The sequence below is a fragment of the Spermophilus citellus genome (assembly GCF_964194105.1).
Source record: "Spermophilus citellus genome assembly, chromosome: 3".
Classification (NCBI taxonomy): Eukaryota; Metazoa; Chordata; class Mammalia; order Rodentia; family Sciuridae; genus Spermophilus; species Spermophilus citellus.
In genome coordinates, this window is record NC_138184.1 from 80,720,204 (window position 1) to 80,743,150 (window position 22,947).

Consider the following 22,947-nt stretch of genomic DNA (forward strand, 5'->3'; position numbering starts at 1 on the left):
CATGGTTCAGGTGTTTGTACATAGTGCATTTAGGAAATAGTCTTGAATTGGTAAATGAAGAAAAAAAATTTGCCCAACTTCCTTTTTTTTTAGTTTGCTTTCCTTCCTCCTTTCAACAACAGGGAGGAAAGGCGGGAGGGAGGAAATAAAGATGAAGAGACAGACAGGCATGAGCAGAGCTGAGAGAACAGAGTGATTAGATCCAACAACGATCAGACAGACTGTAATGGAAAAGATGAAAGGGAAGAGCTCTTCTCTGCTTTGTACCAGCATGCCCTAAACTCAGATTTTAAAAAATAGATAATTGGCCTACTTCTGACATGTACAAAAACTGGGTATTTCCCAGAAAACTAGGAACATTGAAGATACCCATTTAATCAAGTTTCTCAACACTGACTGCATACTAGAGTAACCTGGAAAAGTCTTTAAAATTGAGGTCAGGTGCCTTGTAGTGGTGCAGGCCTGTAATCCCAGCTCCTCAAGAGGCTGAGGCAGGAGGATCACAAGTTTGAGGCCAGCCTTAGCAATTTAGTGAGGCACTGTCTCAAAAGACTGAGGATGTAGCTCAGTGGTAAAGCACGCCTGGGTTCAGTCCCCAGAGCCCCCCCTGAAAATAATTGAGGCCAGGATCCCACCCCAGAGAATGATCAGAATTTCAGGTTTTAAGCATCATATATTTGAACAGCTTCATCACATGATTTTAAAGGGCAGCCAGGGTGCAGAACCAGAAGCTTAACTGAAGGAACATGTATTTAGATCTAAACAAACATGTCGCCTAATTAAGGGTCCCAGCAAGGTAAGAGGGCGTCAGGTAGAACCAATCCCATATTACAGCTAGTACAGTGGTGGCTGCTAGCAAGTTGCCCGCCTGGTAAGCAGTGAACCCCGCAGCAGAGCCTGAGGCTGCAGGGATTGTTCATCCGCTCCCATCGAGTCCTGCCTCCACAGACACTGACAGGTTCCCGGAGGGCCGGGCGGTGCCATCTTTGCCATCCCTCCCTTAGTTCGCAGTCTTTCCAGTCCCTCTCCGCTCATCCCTCTCCGTTTACTGTTTGCTCCTGAACACAGGAACTGAATAAAAAGCGGACGCAGAAGGAGATGGAGCATGCCATGCTGATCCGGCACGACGAGTCCACCCGAGAGCTCGAGTACAGGCAGCTGCACACGCTGCAGAAGCTGCGCATGGATCTGATCCGGCTACAGCACCAGACTGAGCTGGAGAACCAGCTGGAGTACAATAAGAGGCGGGAGCGGGAGCTGCACAGAAAGCACGTCATGGAACTCCGGCAGCAGCCAAAAAACTTAAAGGTAAGAGGAGAGAGCAGTTCCCATTAGCGTAAGCCCCGGGACAGAGTTGGGGAGGACCAGTGGTTCCAAGGACACCTGGATGACTGGCAGTCTCCCGTTTCTGGGCCCCACACCCAAGTCACAATCTCCAGATGCAAAGCTCCGGCATCTGTATCTTGCAAACTGCTTTGATAACCGCCGTACTCCGTGATCTCTTGATTTTTCCCTTTACTCTGCTCTGTCATTTCCCTGAACTCTGCATGACCTTCCTCTCTAAACTTGGATGAGTAGCAGCCCATGATTCTAATTCCAGGAGACAGAGTTATATTGATAGTAACTACCTTGAGAGCTGCTGTACACCTGAGAAGGACCCTGAAGCCACATTCCCACTGAGTAGGAGAGTGTGATTTGTCAGAGGTGGCTGGCATGAGCATGGGGATCAGAACGGAATCCACTCGTGCCAGGCCTTCACTGCCCCTGCGCCAGACCAGGGATAGGAGGAACTCCTTTAGCCCGCCTCTTGCTAATTTTAGCAGCCTGCTAATTAACAAGCTCTGTGTACTAAGCCATTGGTACGTGTCACAGAGGACACTGTCAACATTGGCACAGACACGAGACCAACCTCAGTCACACTGGCCATGTGCCTCTTCTAGCCAAATCCTAAACTATCTAATTAGTGATCTCTGTCACTATAAGTCTTCAGAGTGTTCATAAAAAGCACACGTGACTATGGGGGCAGCCGATGGAATGCCTTCTGGCCTTAATAGTACATCCCCTGGTCTCCTGGCCAGAGTACAAATTTGACACTGCCACATGTAAGCACAACCTCTTAATGGGGGGCAGGGGGGCCCACAATCACTGTTCTCTCAGTTCATATTGAAGTACAGTGGAAACAGGCTGGAATTCGAAGATTTTCTCCTTCATTGACTGGTGGAGGGAGCGGGTTATATCACATCACCCCCTTCACACTCGGAAATGGGGACATGGCTTACGTGACACACACTCAAAAAGGGAGGAAGAAACAACACACGATAGGAAACACTAAATACTTGGATGGGAAACCATAAAAATAATGGCTAACCTTTTAACAAGCAGAGCTTCATAATATTCTGCAGTCTGCTTAGAATTGCTACCCCCTTATTATAATTCATTTTTTCTTTGAGGTCAGTTGCAAATCCAAAATTATTTCTATCCATTTACTATAAACACAGAAGCACTGGTAGAGTTTGCTATTTTTTTTCTTAGAGTTTGCCCTTGTCTGCGTTATTTTCATGATTGTGCTGGTCACAGCACCAAAAGACAGATAGCCCTGGCCCTTGTATTGTATCATCATAACAGAAACTTTCTGTTTTCACTGACACATCTTTATTTTCCCTTTGTCACTTTTTCTAACAGGCCATGGAAATGCAAATTAAAAAACAGTTTCAGGACACTTGCAAAGTACAGACCAAACAGTATAAAGCACTCAAGAATCACCAGTTGGAAGTTACTCCAAAGAATGAGCACAAAACAATCTTAAAGACACTGAAAGATGAGCAGACGAGAAAACTTGCCATTTTGGCAGAGCAGTATGAACAGAGTATAAATGAAATGATGGCCTCTCAAGCGGTAAGTGGTTAGGTTGGGTGCCACAACTTCAAGAGCTTTGGGATTCAAGAAAAGTCAAGATCCAGCCTTTGGTTCCCAGGATGCACAAATTTAGGATCTGGGTGTTTTTCTGCCCAAAGAAATGAGGAAATGACGACGCTGAATAAAGCCAAGCCCCTGTGGATACTTGCTGGAGTGTATCTTATAAGCTGGAGCTCAAGAAATGATGTGCTGAATCCAACCTGTGGCACATAGGGTCTTTGAGGGCAAGCTGGTATAGATACCGCATATGATGTCCTGTGTCCATTCGTCAGAGATTACTGACCAGCACCCCCAACGATACCAGGCACCAGTGAATAGAGTCTTAACAGAGTCTTAACAGAGCTCACAGTCAAGTGAGGAAGACAGATACACAGACACGTTCATTCAATAAACTTTTGCTAAACCTCAGTGTCCAGCCCTCTGCTGGGCTCAGAGATAGAGTGATGAGCCAGATAGACAATGGGTCTCTGTCCTCACCCTTCTGTCATGGAGCCAGGAAGTCAGATAATTAAGCAATAATAATAAAGCATAGTGAGTGCTTTGAAGTGGGAGGTGCTGGGGGGCAGGGAGGACAAGTAGGAACAAGGAATCTGGTCTAGGGAAAGTCTCCCTATGGGAGCCAGGGCTCGGTGGAAGTCACTGAAGCCAGCAGGTTCCACAAAGAAACCCAGATAGGCACAGATCCAAACAATGGAAAGTACATCTGGGGCACTCCCTGAACTTGAAGGTGGGCCCCGAGTTCAAGAAGGGGGATTATGGGAACCCAAAAAGGGAGGTGGTAAAGGTCCTTAAGCCAGGGATGGAGCGAACCTGGAAATTCAGTGAAGGTCTCACAAGGAGAAGTGTCTTAGAGAGTACTAGCTAACCAAGCAGGCAGAAGAGGAAAAGTGAATCCTGGCAGAGGACACAGTCTGTGCAAGACTCCGGCCCGACAGAGGGTGGCACAGCTGAGAAGCAGTGAGCACCTGCCATGGTGTGAAATGCTTGTTTAAGGAAAGCAGGTAGAGATTCGCAGTCAGATCTGCAAGAGCAGGAGTCTACTCGTGATTCCAGAAGCAGTGGAGAGCTGTTGAAGCCTGTTTAGGAAGGAAAGTAATAGGATCAGATCTGTGTGCCAGAAAGCTAGTGGCAGTCGTGCAGCAAATATAGGGAAAGAGACCTGTTGGCAAGTTATTTCAGTAGTCCAGGGGGAAATGTCCAAGCATGGTGCCTGGGGCTCAGCTCAGTGGTAGAGTGCAGGCTTCTTGTGTGAGTCCCTGGTGCAGTCCCCAAACCAAAAATGAGTTCAAAAAACCAGAAGGAGGGTAAGCTAAAGGAAATGGTAAGGAAGAGAAAGATTTGAAAAATATTTAGAAAGCATATAGAGAGAACTTAGTGACCAATTTGAGAGGTAGGTTTGACAACAGACTGGAATAAGTCATCACTTTACCAAGGTAGAAAAATAGAAGGGGGTGAGTTTGGATGCCTTGGGGGGGGGGGGGTCATTGGCTAAGTTGTGGACATGGTATCTGAGCCAGGCAGGTATCCATAGAAAGATATAAATATGGAAATCTGTAGTTCAGGAGAGAGATCAGGATTAACTCATTATGTCCCATCATCCTATAAAATTTTATAAGACATCTATAAAATTGCTCAATTTAAGATTTTTTTATTTTAATTGTTAGTGGACCTTTGTTTTATTCATTTATTTATATGCCATCCTGAAAATTGAATGCAGTGCCTCCATGTGTGAGGCAAGTGCTCTCCCACTGAGCCACAACCCCAGCCCTCAATTGAAGTTTTTACAAGTGTCCCATAGATAGGATGATAAGACATAATGGGTTAAAGACAAAAAAACAGACATCTTTGCCAAATGGGTTAGAGGTAGCTGTTAGAAATGGATAAGATCTGCTGAGGACAGCAGATGGAATTAGAGAGAAAGGGGACCAAGGACAGAGTCTGGTGGACACCCGCATGTGAGAGCTACATAGAAGCAGTCCAAAGGAAACAAACACTCGGCGACGTAAGGGGGGATCAGGAGAGAGGAGGTCGAGAGGCCAGGACGTAGGTTCTAGCTGAAGATTTCAGCTGTCACAGAGACCAATTAGAATCCCAACCTTTGGGGCTGGGGAGACGGCTCAGTTGGTAGAGGGCCTGCTCGCTGCACAGGGCCCTGGGTTCAGTCCCCAGCACCACAAAAATAATAATAATAAGCTGTGGGCTCACCCACTGCTGGTCACAGACAATCCCCAGAGCAGTGGGAGTGGGAGACGTGATCCTGCATTGAAAGGGGGGCTGCAGGTGAGGCAGACAGTGTGAGGCGGCCTCTCAGAGGCTGGTCAGTGGAAAAGGAAAAGAGCTGCAGGGCAAGCAGTGGCCGGGAGTCCACTGCAAAGGGAAAGAGCTGAAGGAAGACCTCAGGACCGGGCCATCCCGTGGGTTCTCCCTGGGCTGTGCCCCAGGCCTCCCAGGATGCTAGGGTGAGTGAGATAGCCATCAGGACCTCATGGAATCTACCCAAGAGTGGAGGACACCAGGCTGAAGAGCCCACTCCATAGCAGCAGAGTGAGTGCAAGAATCCAGTGGAGTGTGAACAGGAGGCTGGGTGGCCCAGAGTTGGGAAGGGCCTCTTTGACAAGAGTATTTAGATGTGCAAAGATGGGAAAACGTGGCACTTTTGAAGAACTCACAGACGTCCATTGTGTTTGGAAAGTAGTGATCCAGGAGGAGACCAGCCTGGGAATCAGCCTGCAGGGCCATGGGCTGGGGCGTAGGGGCCTGCACCCATGCAGACTGTTGGTCTTTACTCTAAATGCAGCTGGAAGCCGATGAAGAGTATTGAGCAGGGGCCTGGCACCAGATTTGTATTTTTAAATGTTTACTCGGTGACTTGTAGAGAATGGCAAGAGCAGGTATGAGGAGATTGTCTAAATGCCACTGCTTTTCCCTGGGCACCAGGGAGTGGTGGCTTCACCAGAGAGCAGCAGTGGGGGTGAAGCTTGAAAGAGCTGGGCAGGAGGGAAAGTCGAGGCACCTAGTTAGTGACAGGCAGAGATGATGGCCAGCTACCTACAGGTTGAAAAGGAAGTGGGCAGGGCTGGGGAGGCAGGAAGGGAAGATAATGAGTTGACTTGGGCTGTGTGGAGCCGGAGCGTGTGTCTGTAGGCTGGATACTTTGGTCTGGGCCTCAGAAGGGCAGTGTGAACCGAGGGGTCCAGGTGGGAGTCATTTGCATGGCCAGTGGCAGAGTCAGAAGGCAGGAGGCCCTGGGTCTCACCCCCAGCCCTGCTGGGGATCAATCCAGGGAACCATCTCGGGTGTTTGCAGTGTCTCAGGAGGCGAGAAAGGATTTCCAGAAGGAAAGGTAAAGTCCACAGTAGCCAGTGCTGCTAGGAGTCAGGCCAGGAAGGACAGGATCATGATGGCCAGCAGTTGGTGATGGCCAGCGGAGGCCTCCTTGTGAGCCATATAAACAGAAGGGTCACCTCAACCTGAGTGTGAAGTGAGGAGTGTAGAGAGAGGGAGGAGGGGCGAGCTTGGGGGTTTTGTCTTGTGATAACTGCAGTAGCCTCTGTGACTTGGGCACACCCCAGACATCCCGTGCCTGCAGGTCACACAGATGGGAGAGGAGGGGAGGAGGGATAGAGGTTCATGACTGCCCTTGACTACAAGGAGAGAAATGCCCTCTCCTGAGACAGAAGATCAAAGCAGGTTTGACCATAGCAGCTGTCTTTTAGTGACCACATCCCACTGTCCCTGCTGTGTTGAGTATTGCGGGTGGGTAATATTTCATTTTTGTGACACCCCTTTCAAGTAGTTAATATTTAACCCTAAATTTACCTGTGAGGTTTTCTTTTTTTATTTTTTTTAATATTTATTTTTTGGTTGTAATTGGACACAATATCTTTATTTTATTTATTTATTTTCATGTGGCGCTGAGGATCCAACCCAGGGCCTCACAATGCTAGATGAGCGCTCTACCCCTGAGCCCCAGCCCAGCCCACCTATGAGGTTTTCTAAAGGAAAGCCACTCAGGTTAGCTCCTGCTTAGGACAAGGAGTTGGCAAACATTTTCTGAAAAGAGGCAGATAGGAAATATCTCAGGCTTTATGGGCCACAGTGTCTATCACTACTGGCTGACTCTACACTACAGTGCAGAAGTAACCCAGACCCCGGTAAATGAACGAGTGTGTCTATCTAGTGAAGCTTGTTCGCAAGGCCTCACCTCAGTGGCCCTCAGGTAGCACACCAGCCCTGGGGCGGGAGCAGCGCAGCCAATGAGCGCTGGAGGCAGAATTTGAACCCTCGAGGGGTCCCTGTAAGCCTGAGGGGTTGGCGCCCACTATACTGCCACCTGTCTTCCTTTTCTTGCACTGAAGCCACCTTAGAAAACAGACTGATATCTACCTATAATCTTATAAAACTTTTTAGTGGATTTGGTGTGTTTAGCTTCAGGTGATGAATACCAAAACCTGGAGTGTCCCCCTGGTTTCTGGCACAGGGACTTTCGTAGTCAGAGCTGGGACAAAGCATAGTTATGGACGACAGTAATAAAGAACCAGAAACCAAAGAAGATGCCCTGAGGATGGGCCTCTCGCCCACTTGCTCAGGGATTCTAGCAACTCAAACGGGAGAGTAGGAAAGAGCAGGGCTTCCATTTCCTTTACTGGTAAGAGGCCTGCATATCAAGAGGGAATTAGTAACCTCCCTCACTGGGAGCCACAGAACTCCTCAGCGTTCATTTGGAAGGCTGCTCCTGCTGCAGGTCAACTGTGCATTGGGAAAATAAGAAGAGAGTGAGCCATCCTCTTTAGTGGGTTTTAATGAAAACTGGTTAGGATTAATTATTAGAAGGTACCTTGGAAATATAATTGCATAATTTATTTAAGGTTCCTTTAATCTCTATAGTGTATTTCTCCAAAAGTACTAAAGAAGATAGTAGGCAAATAACATTTCAAAAAGTCATTTCTCAACCAGGAGATTGTAAGACATTGTTAATTATTACAAGTTGTAGATAAGGTAGAGAGTAATATCTTGGCAAAATGGAAACAAAAGAAAATGTATGGAAACATGCAGATAAGCTCAGGGTAGACTGGATTATCTCATTGAAGGTTTCTGATCTCAAAGTTCCCAGCCATACTAAGGGCCAGTATGTTTGGACAAAGCCAAGCCTTGGGCAGAGCAAAGAAATCCCTGAATTTAGTCCTGCTAATGGCCCAGAGCCTTTAGGCCTTTCTGAGAGTGGGCCCGCGTGTTCCCCACACAAGATGTGGGCACGTTGGTATGTAACGCCAAGTTTCCATACCGTGGGAATCAAAGGAACTTATAAGGCCACCTTATAATGTAGACTTTGTTACTTCAAATCAGACTATGCCCCTTAAGATTGACAAGGATGCTTTTTGGGAACAAACTCTGAACCACTTGAGTTATTGACCAGCTATCCAGATGACTTGGGTAGTCCTCAACAGGCGCCAATATTGCCTAAATGAACTGTGGCACGTGTCCTAAGTGTTATAGATGTTAGATTGATTGATTTAGAACTGAGCATATTAAATGGCTTTATGGTTTGGGGGTTAAAGATATCCAGATATGGAAACAGTCTTGTCAAAACCAAAATAACAACAGACACGACTTACTGACTACTTAGCCTGGGATTATTCTCTACCTGGGATGGTGTGTATTTATTTGCTTATGTATTCATCTGTTGATTTTTTGCAGTACTGGGGATAGGACCCGTGGATGCTCTACCACTGAGCTATGTCCTCAGACTTTAATTTTTTTATATTTTGAGACAGGGCCTCACTAAATTGCCCAAGCTGGCCTTGAATTTGCCATCCTGCTGCCTCAATCTCCCGACTTACTGGGATTGCAGTATACCTGGGATTGTTTACGAATCCTTTCATGTAATCCTCACATCGATCTCAGACAATAGGAACTGTTTTTGTTTTCTTGTGATGAAGCAGGAGAAGCGAGGGGCTGGGGGTGCATTCAGTGGTGGAGCGCTTGCCTCGCATACATGAGGCTCTGGGTTCCATTCCTAGTACTGGAGAGGTTAAGTAATTGGTCAGGTGACACTTCTAAGTGAAAGGTGGTGTGGACATGCCATCTGCACATCCATAGGCCTTGTCACTAGCGTGAAGAGCTTCCTGACACCTGCTACAGTGGCTTCAGACCATATTTAAAAGACTGTGTTTTTAGGACTTTGTAGCCCATTGGGCAGATTTCACTGGCTCTGATCCTACCTCCGAATATACCCAGGGCATCTGTTTTTCTGAGGGACCCTTTTCAGTAAAAAAGAGGAGACATCTCCCAGTAGTCCCCAAGTGCAGCCAGCGGGGGGCTGTGTGACAAGTGTGTGTCTTCTGTGCCCGCAGTTACGGCTAGATGAGGCTCAAGAAGCAGAATGCCAGGCCTTGAGGCTACAGCTCCAGCAGGAAATGGAGCTGCTCAACGCCTACCAGAGCAAAATCAAGATGCAGACAGAGGCACAACACGAACGTGAGCTGCAGAAGCTAGAGCAGAGGGTGTCTCTGCGCAGAGCACATCTTGAGCAGAAGGTATGAGTTACGGGGGGCCGTGCAGCTGGGGAAGGGGTTGCAGGCCAGGAACCTGCCGTTTATGGAGTCCCCTGGTCACAAGGGTCACACCAGGCAATGTTCACTTAGATCTGCATTATACTGCTGGTCTTCCTGGGGGGCAGACTTGGACCACGTTCTGCAGGCCAGGACGCTAAGGCTCAGAACAGCTCGCTGCCTTGAGAAGTCTGAGCGCACTGCTTAAGCCCTTCTGCTACTCTGTTAGGAAGCCCCAGGCCTTCCCTACAGGCTGCTGCCTGGTAATCATGACACACAGAGAGTACTGCTAAATGGCATGAGGAAGTCCGAGATTTGGCTTCTTGGGTGTTTTTAAACCAAGAGAGATCATCAGCAGGGCTCTTAAAACAAGAATTAAGACAAATACAGGCTGATACCGCCACGCATAATGGACGTCATCCCAGTTGAAATATTCAGTGCTTTAGATAGATATTCTGGGGAGCATGGAGGAGAAAGATGTCACAAGGCACCTCAAATATGGAAGCATCTAGTTGCTTAACCAGTTACTTGCCCTTTCTTCCAGTGGCTCCCTGAGACAGCAGTTTTTTTAGCTCCAGTTCTTAGAACTAAATATCTAAGGACCCAAAAGGCAACCAACCGGTGCACGGTGGGAAAGCAGCGCCATCTGTGCTCTAGTGTCTTGGCTTCTGCTGAGACAGGACAGAGCCGCCCAGCTGCTGAGCTGGTAGGGTGGCGCTGCTCACACCAGGCCACCCCAACATGTGTATTCTTGCAGCAAGTTTTAAGCAGAATGGATTAGGCCAGACACCTGCCTCAGGGCTGCCCCAGCCTGGGCCCAGGTGCACATGCCTCCTGGGCGTGCATGTGCCTGTTGCTTATCCTGTGGGCATCTGTTGGGAGGCCCTTTCCATCAAAGGCCCCTTACTGTGTTTCAGATTGAAGAGGAGCTGGCCGCCCTGCAGAAGGAGCGCAGCGAGAGAATCAAGTACCTACTGGAAAGGCAAGAGCGAGAGATTGAAACTTTTGACATGGAGAGCCTCAGAATGGGATTTGGGAATTTGGTTACATTAGATTTTCCTAAGGAGGACTATAGATGAGATTAAATTTTTTGCCATTTACAAAAAAAAAAGAAAACAGAAAAAAATTCAAACCCTGCAAAACCACATTCCCCATTTTAACGGGCGTTGCTCACTCTCTCTCTCTTACTCTTACTGACATCGTGTCGGACTAGTGCCTGTTTATTCTTACTCCATCAGGGGCCCCTTCCTCCCCCCGTGTCAACTTTCAGTGCTGGCCAGAGTCTGGCCATCTCTTCTATTCATAGTACATGTCACAGTATTGATGTGATTCAAAATGTTTCAGTGAAAACTATGGAGACAGTTTTAACAAAACCAATAAACCACCACCACCAAAAAAGTGGATATATATGTTGCTTTAAGCAATCACTCATTACCACCAATCTGTGAAAGTAAAGCAAAAAAAATAATAATAATAATAATAAATGCCAAGGGGGAGAGAGACACAATATCCGCAGCCTTACACCTTAACTAGCTGCTGCATTATTTTATTTTATTTTATTTTTTTGGTATTTATTCATCAGGAATAAAAAAAAAACAAAGTTTTATTAAAGATTGAAAATTTGATACATTTTACAGAAACTAATTGTGATGTACATATCAGTGGTGACATATTACTTTTTTGGGGCTGGGGGGGTGGGCGGGGTGAAGAGATCTCGTGATTTTTAAGAACCTGCTGGCAAGAGTTGAACTTGTCTTCAGCATATTCTGATTGTATCATAACCATTTTCTGCTGTTGCAGAGGATGTGAATACACTTAAGGAGCTCACAGAATCCCAGTAGCACAAATTGGGCTTTGGCAAATCGTGTATTTTGTGTATAGAAGGAATTTAAGGAGAGGTATTACTTATTTTCATATTGTATTTTAACTGTTTCTCTGATCAAATTTTTTTACTTCCTCCTCCTGTTCCTCCCCACCTTCCCCCTTTTCCAATTCAGTATTTGGAGTTCCACTCTGTCTCTCAGTCAGATCATCTTGACCTTTTTCTTTATTTCCCTTCCCCTTCCTGAGTCCCATATCTTGGTCATAAATACTGCATTATTCACACTTTCAAACTGTGTATTTTCTTACAATAAAAAATGATGAAAAAAAAAAGGCTTTACTTCTTTTGCATGCACTTTAAAAACAAAACATTTTTCAGGTTCCAAGGAAGAGCATGATAACTGTCAGAGCTTTTAATTATATTTGTAAATAAAAGTGTTCATCACATGGCCTTGCTGTGTTATTGTGACAGGTTTCCCTTCCAGGTTCACCAGGTGAGCATTCCCAGGGAGAGCCACCCTCCCAAACCACTCTCTGTGGCCTCAGATGCTCCACGAAGGCTCCGTTCAAGATCCTCAGGTAAAGCCGTGTCTTCCAGGTTCCTCTCCAGGGCTAAAGATGGTGTCGCACTGTTCCTGCTCAAGGGGCCCATGGCACCTCACACCCTTAGCAATAGGAGGCGCATACGCACATGCACATACACACACATACACACACACACTCCCCAGTGTGCCTGTGGCGTAGAAGCAGGTATTGCTGAGAAGGTAATAAGGTACCCTTAAAGAAAAGCAAGGTGGGAAAAAGCATAATCAAATATTTAAATGATCCCACTGTAATGTAGATCACACTCCTTCATATTCTGCTTTTATTAGAATAATTGTATATGTATAACAGTGAGATAGTAAGCATAACTCCTAGAATATGATTTCAGGACCAGGACCATCTCAAAAGAGCTCAGATTCTTCCATCTGTAAGTCCTAGACATTGAAAATTGCCCTTTGGAATGATGACCTCAAGGTCATTCTCAAATCCCGTAGGAGGATCAGTTACCACAGACAAGTGTGACCCGACACTGTCACTACGATAGACTAAAAGCAGGAAGGCATATTCATGAAATTACCAAATAGTTGTCAGCATGGGTTAACCCCAACCATAAGGTTCCACTAATTATCACCCAGTTTCTGAAGCAGCTTAGTTCCTTGGCGTTTCTGTATTAGAAACACAGGAAAATAATGTTTCAGAAGGCTCACAAGGAGACCCAGAATTGCTCTAATTTGGATCTGAAATATCCTCAAAGGCCCATGTGATGAAGGCTCTGTCCTCATGCCATAGGCGTATTGGAAAGTCTAGCACTTTTAGGGGGTGGTGACTAGTGAAAGGAAGCTAGCTTGTTGTGAGGTGGGCCCTTGAAGAAGACTTGGGACCCCAGCCCCTTCCCCATTTTCTGTCCCTGGTCATGCTGTGAACAGGCCTCTGCTGCCACAGGTCCAAAGCAACAGGGTCAGTTGAATGAAACAATAAGCCAAAATAAATCTTTCCTCCTTTAAAGTTGATTATCGCATGTGTTTTGTCACAGTGACAGAAAGCTAACCAACCACAATAATCATCCCCCAAAACAGGTGTGTACTGCACACTGTGCTTACCATGGAATACCACCCAGCACTTCACACTCCAGGAAGGAAGCTCTGATCAGGGCAGTGGCCAGGCGGGGTTGAATCAAGACCTGTCTGAACTCAAAACCCAAAAAGGGCATCCTGGGCAGAAAAGCCCTGTCATCTACTTCATCCTTTCCTCTGTGGTAAAAAAGGTCTAGGCCACCTTTTGAAAAGGCCATGAGACTGAGATTGCAGGTGCTGCTGTTATAAAAGCCTCCTGTGACCCAGGGCCTAGTTATCAGAAAGACTGAATTAACAAGAATTATTTGTTATAGGTTTGTCACACCTATTGGTAAGGGCAGACTTGGATTTCTCCCTCAGTGAATAGTCACCGAGTACCTTGCATGTTTTACCAGGGTGCGTGCATGGCCCACGTCAAACAGGCAAAGATCTGTGCTCTCCCACAGCTTCCATAGGGCTGGGAGGAAACCAGTGACAATAATTACAATAACAAGGATATTATATGGTAACAGGTGCTCTGGAGATAAGCAAAGGAAAAGAGGGTAAGAGATCACAAGGGCAGGAGTAACACATTCACTCCTTCTCTCAAGGAATATTTCTTGAGCACCTATTACATCCCTGGGGTGTAGCAGTAAGTAGGATGATTGAAGGTGCTACTGTGCTCAGGCTCAAGGTTTAAATCTTCAGTGGACAGAAGGCAGGCAGCAAAAGACTTGGTAAGCAGTGACTTAGTCCATGACAGTGCAGGTACTGGGTGCTACGGACGTTTAAAGGAACTGCAGCAATCCCAGTCATGGGGACATCAGAAGATCCCTAATTCGCTAGGTAAACTTATTTCTTGAATTCATCACAATCAGTTATCCGCTTATTTATGTATTGGAAAAGAGTATTCCTGGGCCACTGGAAATGTGCAGAGGTAAGAATGGCATGGAACCCTCTGATTTTTGTGTGTGTGTGTAGTTGTAGGTGGACAGAATGCCTTTATTTTGTTTATTTTTATGTGGTGCCAAAGATCAAACCTAGGGCCTCACAAGTGCTAGGAAAATGCTCTGCCACTCAGCCCCAGCCCCCCCCCCCTCTGATTTTAATCTTAGCACTTATTTTGTCACAGAAATACTGCCTCCTCCCAGTACTGTGAACCCAGGGCCTCCAGCACGCTAAGCAACTGCTCTGCCACTGAGCTACACCTCCAGCCTGTTGGAGAGATATATTTAGGTTGTTCCTGGTTAGCGAGGCAGTGTAAGTCTCTCTCCTGAAGATTAAAACTAAAACCAGGGAGAAACGCAAAAGCATCTACCTGAGGATGCTACGAAATAAAAGGTGTCTAAGAGCAGCCACCTAGACAGAAACGGAGATGAAACCAAACCATCGGCAGTGAAGAAAAACCAGGAGAATCATTTCCAGCATATTTGCCCTGAAATAAATGCTGTTGCCAGGTGTGGTAATGCACACCCATAATCCCAGCAGCACCGGAGGCTGAGGCAGGAGACTCACTCAAGCCTAGAGTATCTCTCTAGGGGGGGAAAAAGTTAAAGGAAATCCTTCATACTAGGGGAGTAAATTCAAAAGAAAACTTGGATTAGTAGGAAAAGCAACAGAAGTGGTAAATATCTGGATAAATAAAAAAGACTTTCTCTCTCAAGTAGTCTAAATCTATAACACTGTAGAAAGCAAAAGTTAAAACACTGGTAAGCATTTTAATGTCTGCAGATAAAATCCATAAAACTATAACAAAATGTGGGGGTTAAAGATCTATATGGTTGCAAGACATCTACATTTTGCTTGCAATGCTACAATTTCTGTTCTAAGGAGACTATGAAAAGTAAAAATGTAACCCCAGGAACCACCACCAAAAGAAAACCCAAAGAATGATAGCCAAAAATCCAAGAGATAAAATATTTGAATAATCCAAGAGAAAGCAAAAGACAGGAAGAACAGAGAAATTTTTAAAACAGATAAATAAATCATATCATAAAATAGAAGACCAAAAAAGCCCACCATATTAGTAATTACATTAAATGTTGATGGTCTCTGTTCAGTCCAGTAAGAAGGCAGAGATTGACAGTGGATAAAAGGATCGGTCACATGCTGACTATAAGAGACAGAATAAATACAAAAGCACAGAGAATTTGAAAATAAATGGATGGAAAAATGCCAAACAAATAGTCAAAGTCTGCAGGGGCTATGCTGATGGCAACTAAAACTGCCTTCAGAATAAAGAGTATTACCAGAGATTTAAAAAAAAAAAAAAAAAGCCTCAGTCATAATGAGAAAAAAATTCAAGAACTCATAAATAATTTTAAATATATATACACCTAACAACAGTACCTGGAAATAAATGAGTCAAAAATTGACAGAATTAGGGCTGGAGTTGTGGCTCAGTGGTAGAGCACTTGCCTGGCACATTGAGGCACTGGGTTCAATCCTCAGCACCTCAAAATAATAAATTAAATAAAGGTGTCCATCTAAAACTAAAAAATACTTTTTTAAAAAAATGAGAGAATTAGGGGCTGGGATTGTGGCTTGGTGGCAGAGTGCTTGCCTTGCATGTGTGAGGCACTGGATTCAATCCTCAGCACCACATAAAAATAAATAAATAAAAGTATTATGTCCATCTACAACTAAAAAAAGGGGGCTCAGGTTGTGGTTTGGTGGTAGAGTGCTCACCTAGCATGCATAGGGAACTGGGTTTGATCCTCAGTACCACATAAAAATAAAATAAAGATACTGTGTCCACCTAAAACTAAAAAATAAAAATTAAAAAAAAAATTTAATGACAGAATTAAATGGAAAACTAGGAAAAAAATATATCTTTTAACTCCCCTCTCTCAGCAATTGACACTAAACACAGAAAAATAAGAAAAAACAGATGTGAACACTATCAGTGACCTTGACTTAATTGACATTTATAGGACACTGTCTCCACAAACATCAGAATACACTTTATTTTCAAATATTCATCATATGTTCACCAAATTGAGCCATATTCAGGACCATAAAATGACAAATTTTTAAGAATCAAAAATCATACAAACGGGCTGGGGATGTGGCTCAAGCGGTAGCGCGTTCGCCTGGCATGCGTGCGGCCCGGGTTCGATCCTCAGCACCACATACAAACAAAGATGTTGTGTCCGCCGAGAATTAAAAAAAAAAAAAAAATCATACAAAGGGGCTGGGGTGGTGACTCAGTGGTAGAGCGCTTGCCTGGCATGTGTGAGGCACTGGGTTCAATTCTCAGCATCACATGTAAATAAATAAAATAAAGGTCCATTAACAACGAAAAAATATTTTTAAAAAATCATACAAAGTTGGTGGCTGGGGTGTTGCTAAATGGAAGAGTGCTTGCCTGGCATGCTTGAGGACCTTGCTTTGATCCTCAGCACTGAAGGGGGAAAAAATTCCCATCACAGTACAGATGTTTCTTAACTTAAATGGAGATATATCCTGATAAAGCCATTCATTGTGAATAAAGTGGAAAAATTTCTAAGTATAACCATTGTAAGTCAGACCATCTGTATGCCATAAGAATATGCACTACTTAGAAATAAAAGTAAAAATGGAGTTCTGAGATCTCTATACTGAAACAGATTTAATTTTTTCCCCCAGTGCTAGCAAAAGAACCCAAGACCTCACACAGGCTAGTCTAGCACTTGACCTCTGAACTACATCCCCAGGCAAGATTTAAAGTTTAAATGGAAGAAAAAAAAATGTAGTATATTTGTGGATCAAAAGACTATTAAGAGGGCTGGAGATGTAGCTCAGTATTAAGTGCTTTCCTGCCTGCGTAAGGCCCTAGGTTCAATGCCCAGCACAATTAAAAAAAAAAAAAAAAAAAAAAAAAAAAAACTACTGAGATGTCAATTCTCTCCAAACTGATCTATGGATTCAAAGCAATCTTAATCAAAATCCCAGCAAACTCTCTTGTAGAAATTGGCAAGTTGATCCTAAAATGTATATGGAAACACAAACAGAATAACAATAGCAATTTTTTAAAAGAACAAAGTTGGAGAACTTACCCTACTTGATTTTAAGATACCTGGGTGTTTGTAAAACAGTAGATGTAAAACAATTGGCCAGTACAGAAAATTCAGAAATAATGAATTTATTGGTGAACTGGCATTTTACAATGATGCCAAGATAATTTACTGAAGAGAGAAAAATCTTTCCAACAAACAGTACTAGACCAACTGGATATGCAAGGTAGAAAAATTAAAGCCTATTTTTATCTCACTATACACACAAAAAAAAAATCAATTCAAAATAATGATAGACTTCAAGAATGTAAAATAAAACTTCTCAAAGAAAACACAGGAGAAAATCTTCATGGCCTTCAACTAGGCAAATGTTTCTTAGAACAAGTATAAAATGTAAGAGAAAAAATAAGTTTGATTTTTATCAAAATTAAAATTGTTTACTCTTCAGGGGCTGGGATTGTGGCTCAGAGGTAAAGTGCTTGCCTAGCATGTGTGAGCCCTGGGTTCGATCCTCAGCATCACATAAAAAATAAATAAATAAAGATATGTGTTCACCTCTAAGTAAAAAATAAATATTAAAAAAAATTGTTTACTCTTCAAAGCCACCATGAAGTCAAAAAGACAAGCCATAGGCTGAGAATTTTCATAGTACATTTATCAGGCAAAGAATTAGTATTGAGAATATGTAAAAGACTCTTACAGCTCAATAATATGAAGAGAATCCCCATAAGAAAATGAAAAAGGGGCTGGGGATGTGGCTCAAGTGGTAGCGCGCTCGCCTGGCATGCGTGCGGCCCGGGTTCGATCCTCAGCACCACATACAAATTAAGATGTTGTGTCCGCCGAAAAACTAAAAAATAAATATTAAAAAATTCTCTCTCTCTCTCTCTGTCTCTCTGTCTCTCACTCTCTCTTTAAAAAAAAAAAAGAAAATGAAAAAGGATGAGAATTCTTCCTAAAGTAAGATACACAAATGATCAAAATGCTCATGGAGGGCTGGGGTTGTAGCTCAATGGTGGAGCCTCTCACACATGAGGCCCTGGGTTCCATCCTCAGCACCCATAAAAATAAATAAAAATAAATATATTGTATTCATCTACAACTAGAAAAAGAAAAAATATTTTTTTTAAAAGAGAGAGTGAGAGAGGAGAGAGAGAGAGAGAGAGAGAATTTTTAATATTTATTTTTTAGTTCTCGGTGGACACAACATCTTTGTTGGCATGTGGTGCTGAGGATCGAACCCGGGCCGCACGCATGCCAGGCGAGCGCACTACCACTTGAGCCACATCCCCAGCCCAAGAAAAAATATTTTAAATGCTCATGGAAAGTTTAAATGCTCATGGAAAGTAAGATGGCATCCACAACTGTAAGAGTGTGTTGGAAAACACAAGTTTTGTTGAGAATGTGGAACAACTAAAACTCTCATAAAGAAAGATGGTACACCCATTTTTGAAGATAGTTTGGTAGTATTTTATAAAGTTAACCCTATCTCTTGCAAGCCCATTCCTAGGTTATTGGCACAAAAGAAATGGAAACCTGTGTTCACAGAGAAACCTATACATATGTCCATAACAGCTTCATAGCAAAAGTAATTAGATATACCTTGTGCCACCACCAGGTAAATAGGTAAATTGGGTCAGATCCATATAATGACTGTTGTTTGACAATAAAAAGGAAACATAGCTATATGCAGCCACATGGATGAATCTCAAAAAATGAGCCTAGATGGGCTGTGGAGGTAGGTCAGTTGGCAGAGTACTTACCTTGCATGCATAAGGCCCTAGGTTCAAGCCCCAGCACCAAAAAAAAAAAAAAGCAAACTAGCCTAGATTACAGTAATCTCCCCTTATCTGTGGTTTTGTTTTCCATAGTGTTACCCTTAGTCAACTGGGGTCCAAATATATCAAATGGGAAAATTCCAGAAATGAACAATTCCTAAGTGTTAAACTGGGTGCCATTCTGAGTAGCATGATGAAATCTTGTGCCATCCTGCTCCATCCCACTAGGATGTCAATCATCCCTCTGTCCAGGGTATCCACGCTGTATATGCTACCTGTCTGTTAGTCATTTAGCAGCCATCTCAGTTACCAGATTGACTGTCAAGGAACCACAGTGCTTGTGTTCAAGTACCCTTATTTTACCTAATAATGGCCCCAACACCTAAGAATACTGATGCTGGAAACTCAAATATTCCCAAAAGAAACGGAAACATTCTTCCTTTCAGTGAAGTTCTCAACTTAGTAAGGAAAAAAAAAACAACAACTGTTGCTGAAGTGCTAAGATCTACTGTAGAAATGAATTTTCTATCCATGAAATTATGAAGAAGGAAAAATAAATGTGTGCTAGTTTTGCTTGTATACCTTAGACTGCAAAAGTCACAGCCTGAGTATTACACTGCATGATAAATACTTAGTTAAGACAGAAAAGGCATTAAATTTGTGGGTGGACAACATATAGCAGAAAAAGCATTTTGACAGGCTGCGCAAGTGGCACCATAAAGACTTTAAAGGGATTCCAAGTACTTCAGCAAAGGATCCCTAACACAAATGAGCCTGTCATTTACTGTAAGGGGTGGTTGCACAAACTCCGACACAGGTTTGAACTGACTTCCATAAAAGTCACTGGAAAGATGGGTGCAGGTGCTCACTGTAATCCCCACAACTTGGGAGGCTGAGGCAGGAAGATCACGTTTGGGGTCAGCCTGCACAATTTATGAGACCCTGCCTCAAGATAAAAGTAGTTTTTAAAGTGTTGGAGGCATGGTGCAGTTGTAGAGCCCTTGTCCGGTACCACCAAAAAAAAAAAAAAAAAAGCAAATTACTGAAGTCTGCTGGTGAAGCTCCTGCTGCCACATTTCAGGCAGAATTGAAAAAAGAGAAAAATGCCATCGAAATCAAGTCACCAAATGTGATGCAGCTGGGCTCTTCTGAAGATGCCTCATAGAACCTGCATTCAATAAAGTGCCAAGGAGAGGGGGGCTGGGTGGGGCAGGGTGGAGCCCGTGTGCATGCACAGGGCCCTGGTCGGAATTGGGGTGGGGGGTGTAAGGGCATAAACCGTGGTTTTCAATGGCAATGTTCTTTCAAAAGGCTTGGGAGGAGAAAATAAACTTCAACTGTTAATGAACCCTAGCCATCAACCTCCTCTTGGCTCTGTGATCAGAATTACCGACAGAAATAATCTCCTTCTGATATATGTCAAAAGGCCAATAGTCCCTAAGGCAGCATCACGAGGCCAGCGTCACTCACAGCTCTTCTTCTCACAGAGGCATCTGTCACCTCAGACCATCACAGGAAGAAGGGCGAGTACAGGCCAGGAAGTTGTTCTGAAAGATCCACATAACTTGTATTATAGTGTACCGTGATCTTTACCATAGGTCACCATTAGTGACTGCTGATCTCTAGCTGTGCCTAATTCATAAATAGGTTGTCATCATAGGTGTGTGTATGTACAGCAGAATAAAAGTACTTGTGGGGTTTGGCACTAACCATGGTTTAAAGCCTCGGCGAGGTTCTTGGAACATATCCCCGACAGATAAGGGGACTACGGTTGCTACTACATGACTTCGTTTACATATGTCTCATATATATACACATATATATGAAAATGGAAAATATAGTGACAGAAAGCAAAACAGTAGGTGATCAGGGGTAGGTGTGGAAGGAGGAAGGAAATGTGAAGACACTAGGAAACTTTGGGGGTGATGGAAAATCCTACACTTATGTGTGATAGTGTGCCAACATTATACTTCAATAAAAGTTGAAAAATGTGTACTCTATTTATTGACAGGCTAAGAAGTGAGCTTATCAAAGTAGAACCCCAGATATGGTCCTATCGGTACTCATGAAATGTGGTCTTAAGATTACTGGAAATTTTCTTACCCATTTGAATTTCTTCAAGAAAAAGGTGTGTTTGGGCTGGGGTTGTGGCTCAGGGGTGGAGCGCTCGTCTAGCATGTGTGAGGCACTGGGTTCGATCCTCAGCACCACATAAAAAAATAAACAAAATAAAGGTTAAAAGAAAGAGGTGGGTTTGGGGAAGAGGGATCAGGAGTAGGAACAAAAAAAAAAAAGAATTTGAGCCAGACACAGGGGCGCACACCTGTCACTCCCCCAATTCATGAGGCTGAGGAAGGATCACAAGTTCAAGGCCAGCCTGTGCAATTTAGGAAGACCGGCTCAAAAGAAGTGGGGGTGGTTGGGGCAGCAGCTCAGTGGTTGAGCACTTGCCTAGCATGCATTAGACACTGGGTTCGATCTTCAGCACCACATAAGTAAAAATAAATAAAGGTATTGTATCCATCTACAACTAAAAGAAAAAAATTTTTAAATTTTTTTTTAGATGTTGATGGACCTTTATTTTATTCATTTATTTATATGTGGTGCTAAAAATCGAACCCAGGGCCTCACTCATGCTAGGCAAGTGCTCTACCACTGAGCCACAACTCCAGCCCTAAAAAACAAAAAAAAAAAGGTCTGGGGATGTGGCTCAGTGGCTAAGTGCCCCTGGATTCAATCCTCAGTACCAAAAAAAAAAAAAAAAAAGGTGTGGGGAGGAGGTGGCTGGGGAGGCAGCTCATGTGGACAACATGAACAGAAAAAGCATTCTGATTGGCTGCAGAATGTGGCACCAGAAAGCACTGAACCTATACAAAGGCTTCAGCCAGAGATCCCTGAGACAAGTGACACCATCACTTAACTGCAAATAAGGGATGGTTCCAGAGACTGCAGAAGGCTAAAGCATCCCTGGGTTCAATCCTCAGTACCACAAAACAATAAAAAAATAAAGAGAGGAAAAGGGGGAAAGATGGGAAGCCCCAAGTGGAGGGACCACCAGACCAAGAACCCAGGAATGAGAGCGGCTTTTTCATGTTCATAGCCATCAGAACCAGGGAACTGATGATGGGCTTTAGGGGGCTCTCGTGTGTGGGGTGAATCCACGAGAGGAAAGAAAGAACTTTTAAAGTATAATGTGTGTTATAGAGAAGTCCCTTCCTGTAATCCCAGCTACTCAAGGAGGCTGACGGACAGAGGACTGCAACTTTAAGACCAGCCTCAGCAACTTGGTGATACCCTATGTCAAAAACTAAAAGGGCACGGTGGCACACACCTGTAATCCCTGCAGTTTGGGAAGCTGAGACAGGAGGATCGTAAATTCAAAGCCAATCTCGACAACAGTGGGGCACTAAGCAACTCAGTGAGACCCCGTCTCTAAATAAAACACAAATAGGGGTGAAGGTGTGGCTCAGTGTTAGGTACTTGCTCAGCATGTGTGAGGCCCTAGGTTCAATCCCCAATGCCACCCCCACACCCCCCGAAAAAAAATCACCTTTACAGTAAATTCAGTGATCCACGAGGTTTCAGTTTATGTGAGGCGTGTCAAGGGCTGGGGTTGTTGAGCAGGACCTTCTCAACGACCCTTGTGAAGGAAAGGGTCTAGTATAATAGAGATAAATATTAAATTGAAAATTAGACACAGAGGCATACTTAGCCTCCTCAGAAAAGCCCAGTTAGTATTACTGTCAGAGGGAAAGAGGACCAGCAGCTGCACTGTAAAGTCCAGCCCCGAGCAGCCAGCACGTGCAAGGGAGTTTAACGGGAACACAAATTATGAGAGGTGGAGACAAATGGGGGTCAGGTGAGAGGATGCTTATAGGTCACCCGTAGGATCTGGACTCCATCCTCAGAGCACCTGCAGATTGCCAAAGGGTTTTCAGTAGACAGAGCCCGATGGATTTGGCACCCATCTAAGGACAGATTCAGGCCGCGTGCTGCTGGTCCATACTGGAGACACACCAACTCTGCTGCCGACACCTGGATTCCTGTAAGCATGTTTTATTCAGGGCTCCAAGTGGTGGCTGTGGTGTTGCACATTACGTTCTGCTATGAGGTCAGAAGAGCCGTCCCAAGGTCCCTTAGAAAGGCTGGGCTCTGGCAGGGCTGATAAGGGCGCCCTGTAATAGACGCCCATCTTTATTAAACCCTCGTGATCACACTCTGGGTAAACACGTACCAGAAACAGCCCTGTGGAAATGGGGGACAAGCCTTTTGCACTCTGTCCCTCTGGCAG

General features: G+C 44.2%; 1 protein-coding gene across 5 annotated transcripts in view; it reads left to right on the forward strand.

Annotated features, from left to right (window-relative positions):
- The window catches only part of TAOK3 (TAO kinase 3), a 190,015-nt gene extending 178,377 nt beyond the window's left edge, over nucleotides 1-11,638 (forward strand). For all 5 annotated transcript variants that reach the window (XM_081287950.1, XM_081287948.1, XM_081287951.1 and 2 more), the window contains 4 exons: nucleotides 1,069-1,308; nucleotides 2,683-2,895; nucleotides 9,270-9,452; nucleotides 10,385-11,638. In XM_081287950.1, the coding sequence (XP_081144076.1) occupies nucleotides 1,069-1,308; nucleotides 2,683-2,895; nucleotides 9,270-9,452; nucleotides 10,385-10,546 (798 nt within the window). In that variant the 3' untranslated portion in view covers nucleotides 10,547-11,638. The remainder of the gene's footprint in view (nucleotides 1-1,068; nucleotides 1,309-2,682; nucleotides 2,896-9,269; nucleotides 9,453-10,384) is intronic.
- The last annotated feature ends 11,309 nt before the right edge of the window (nucleotides 11,639-22,947 follow it).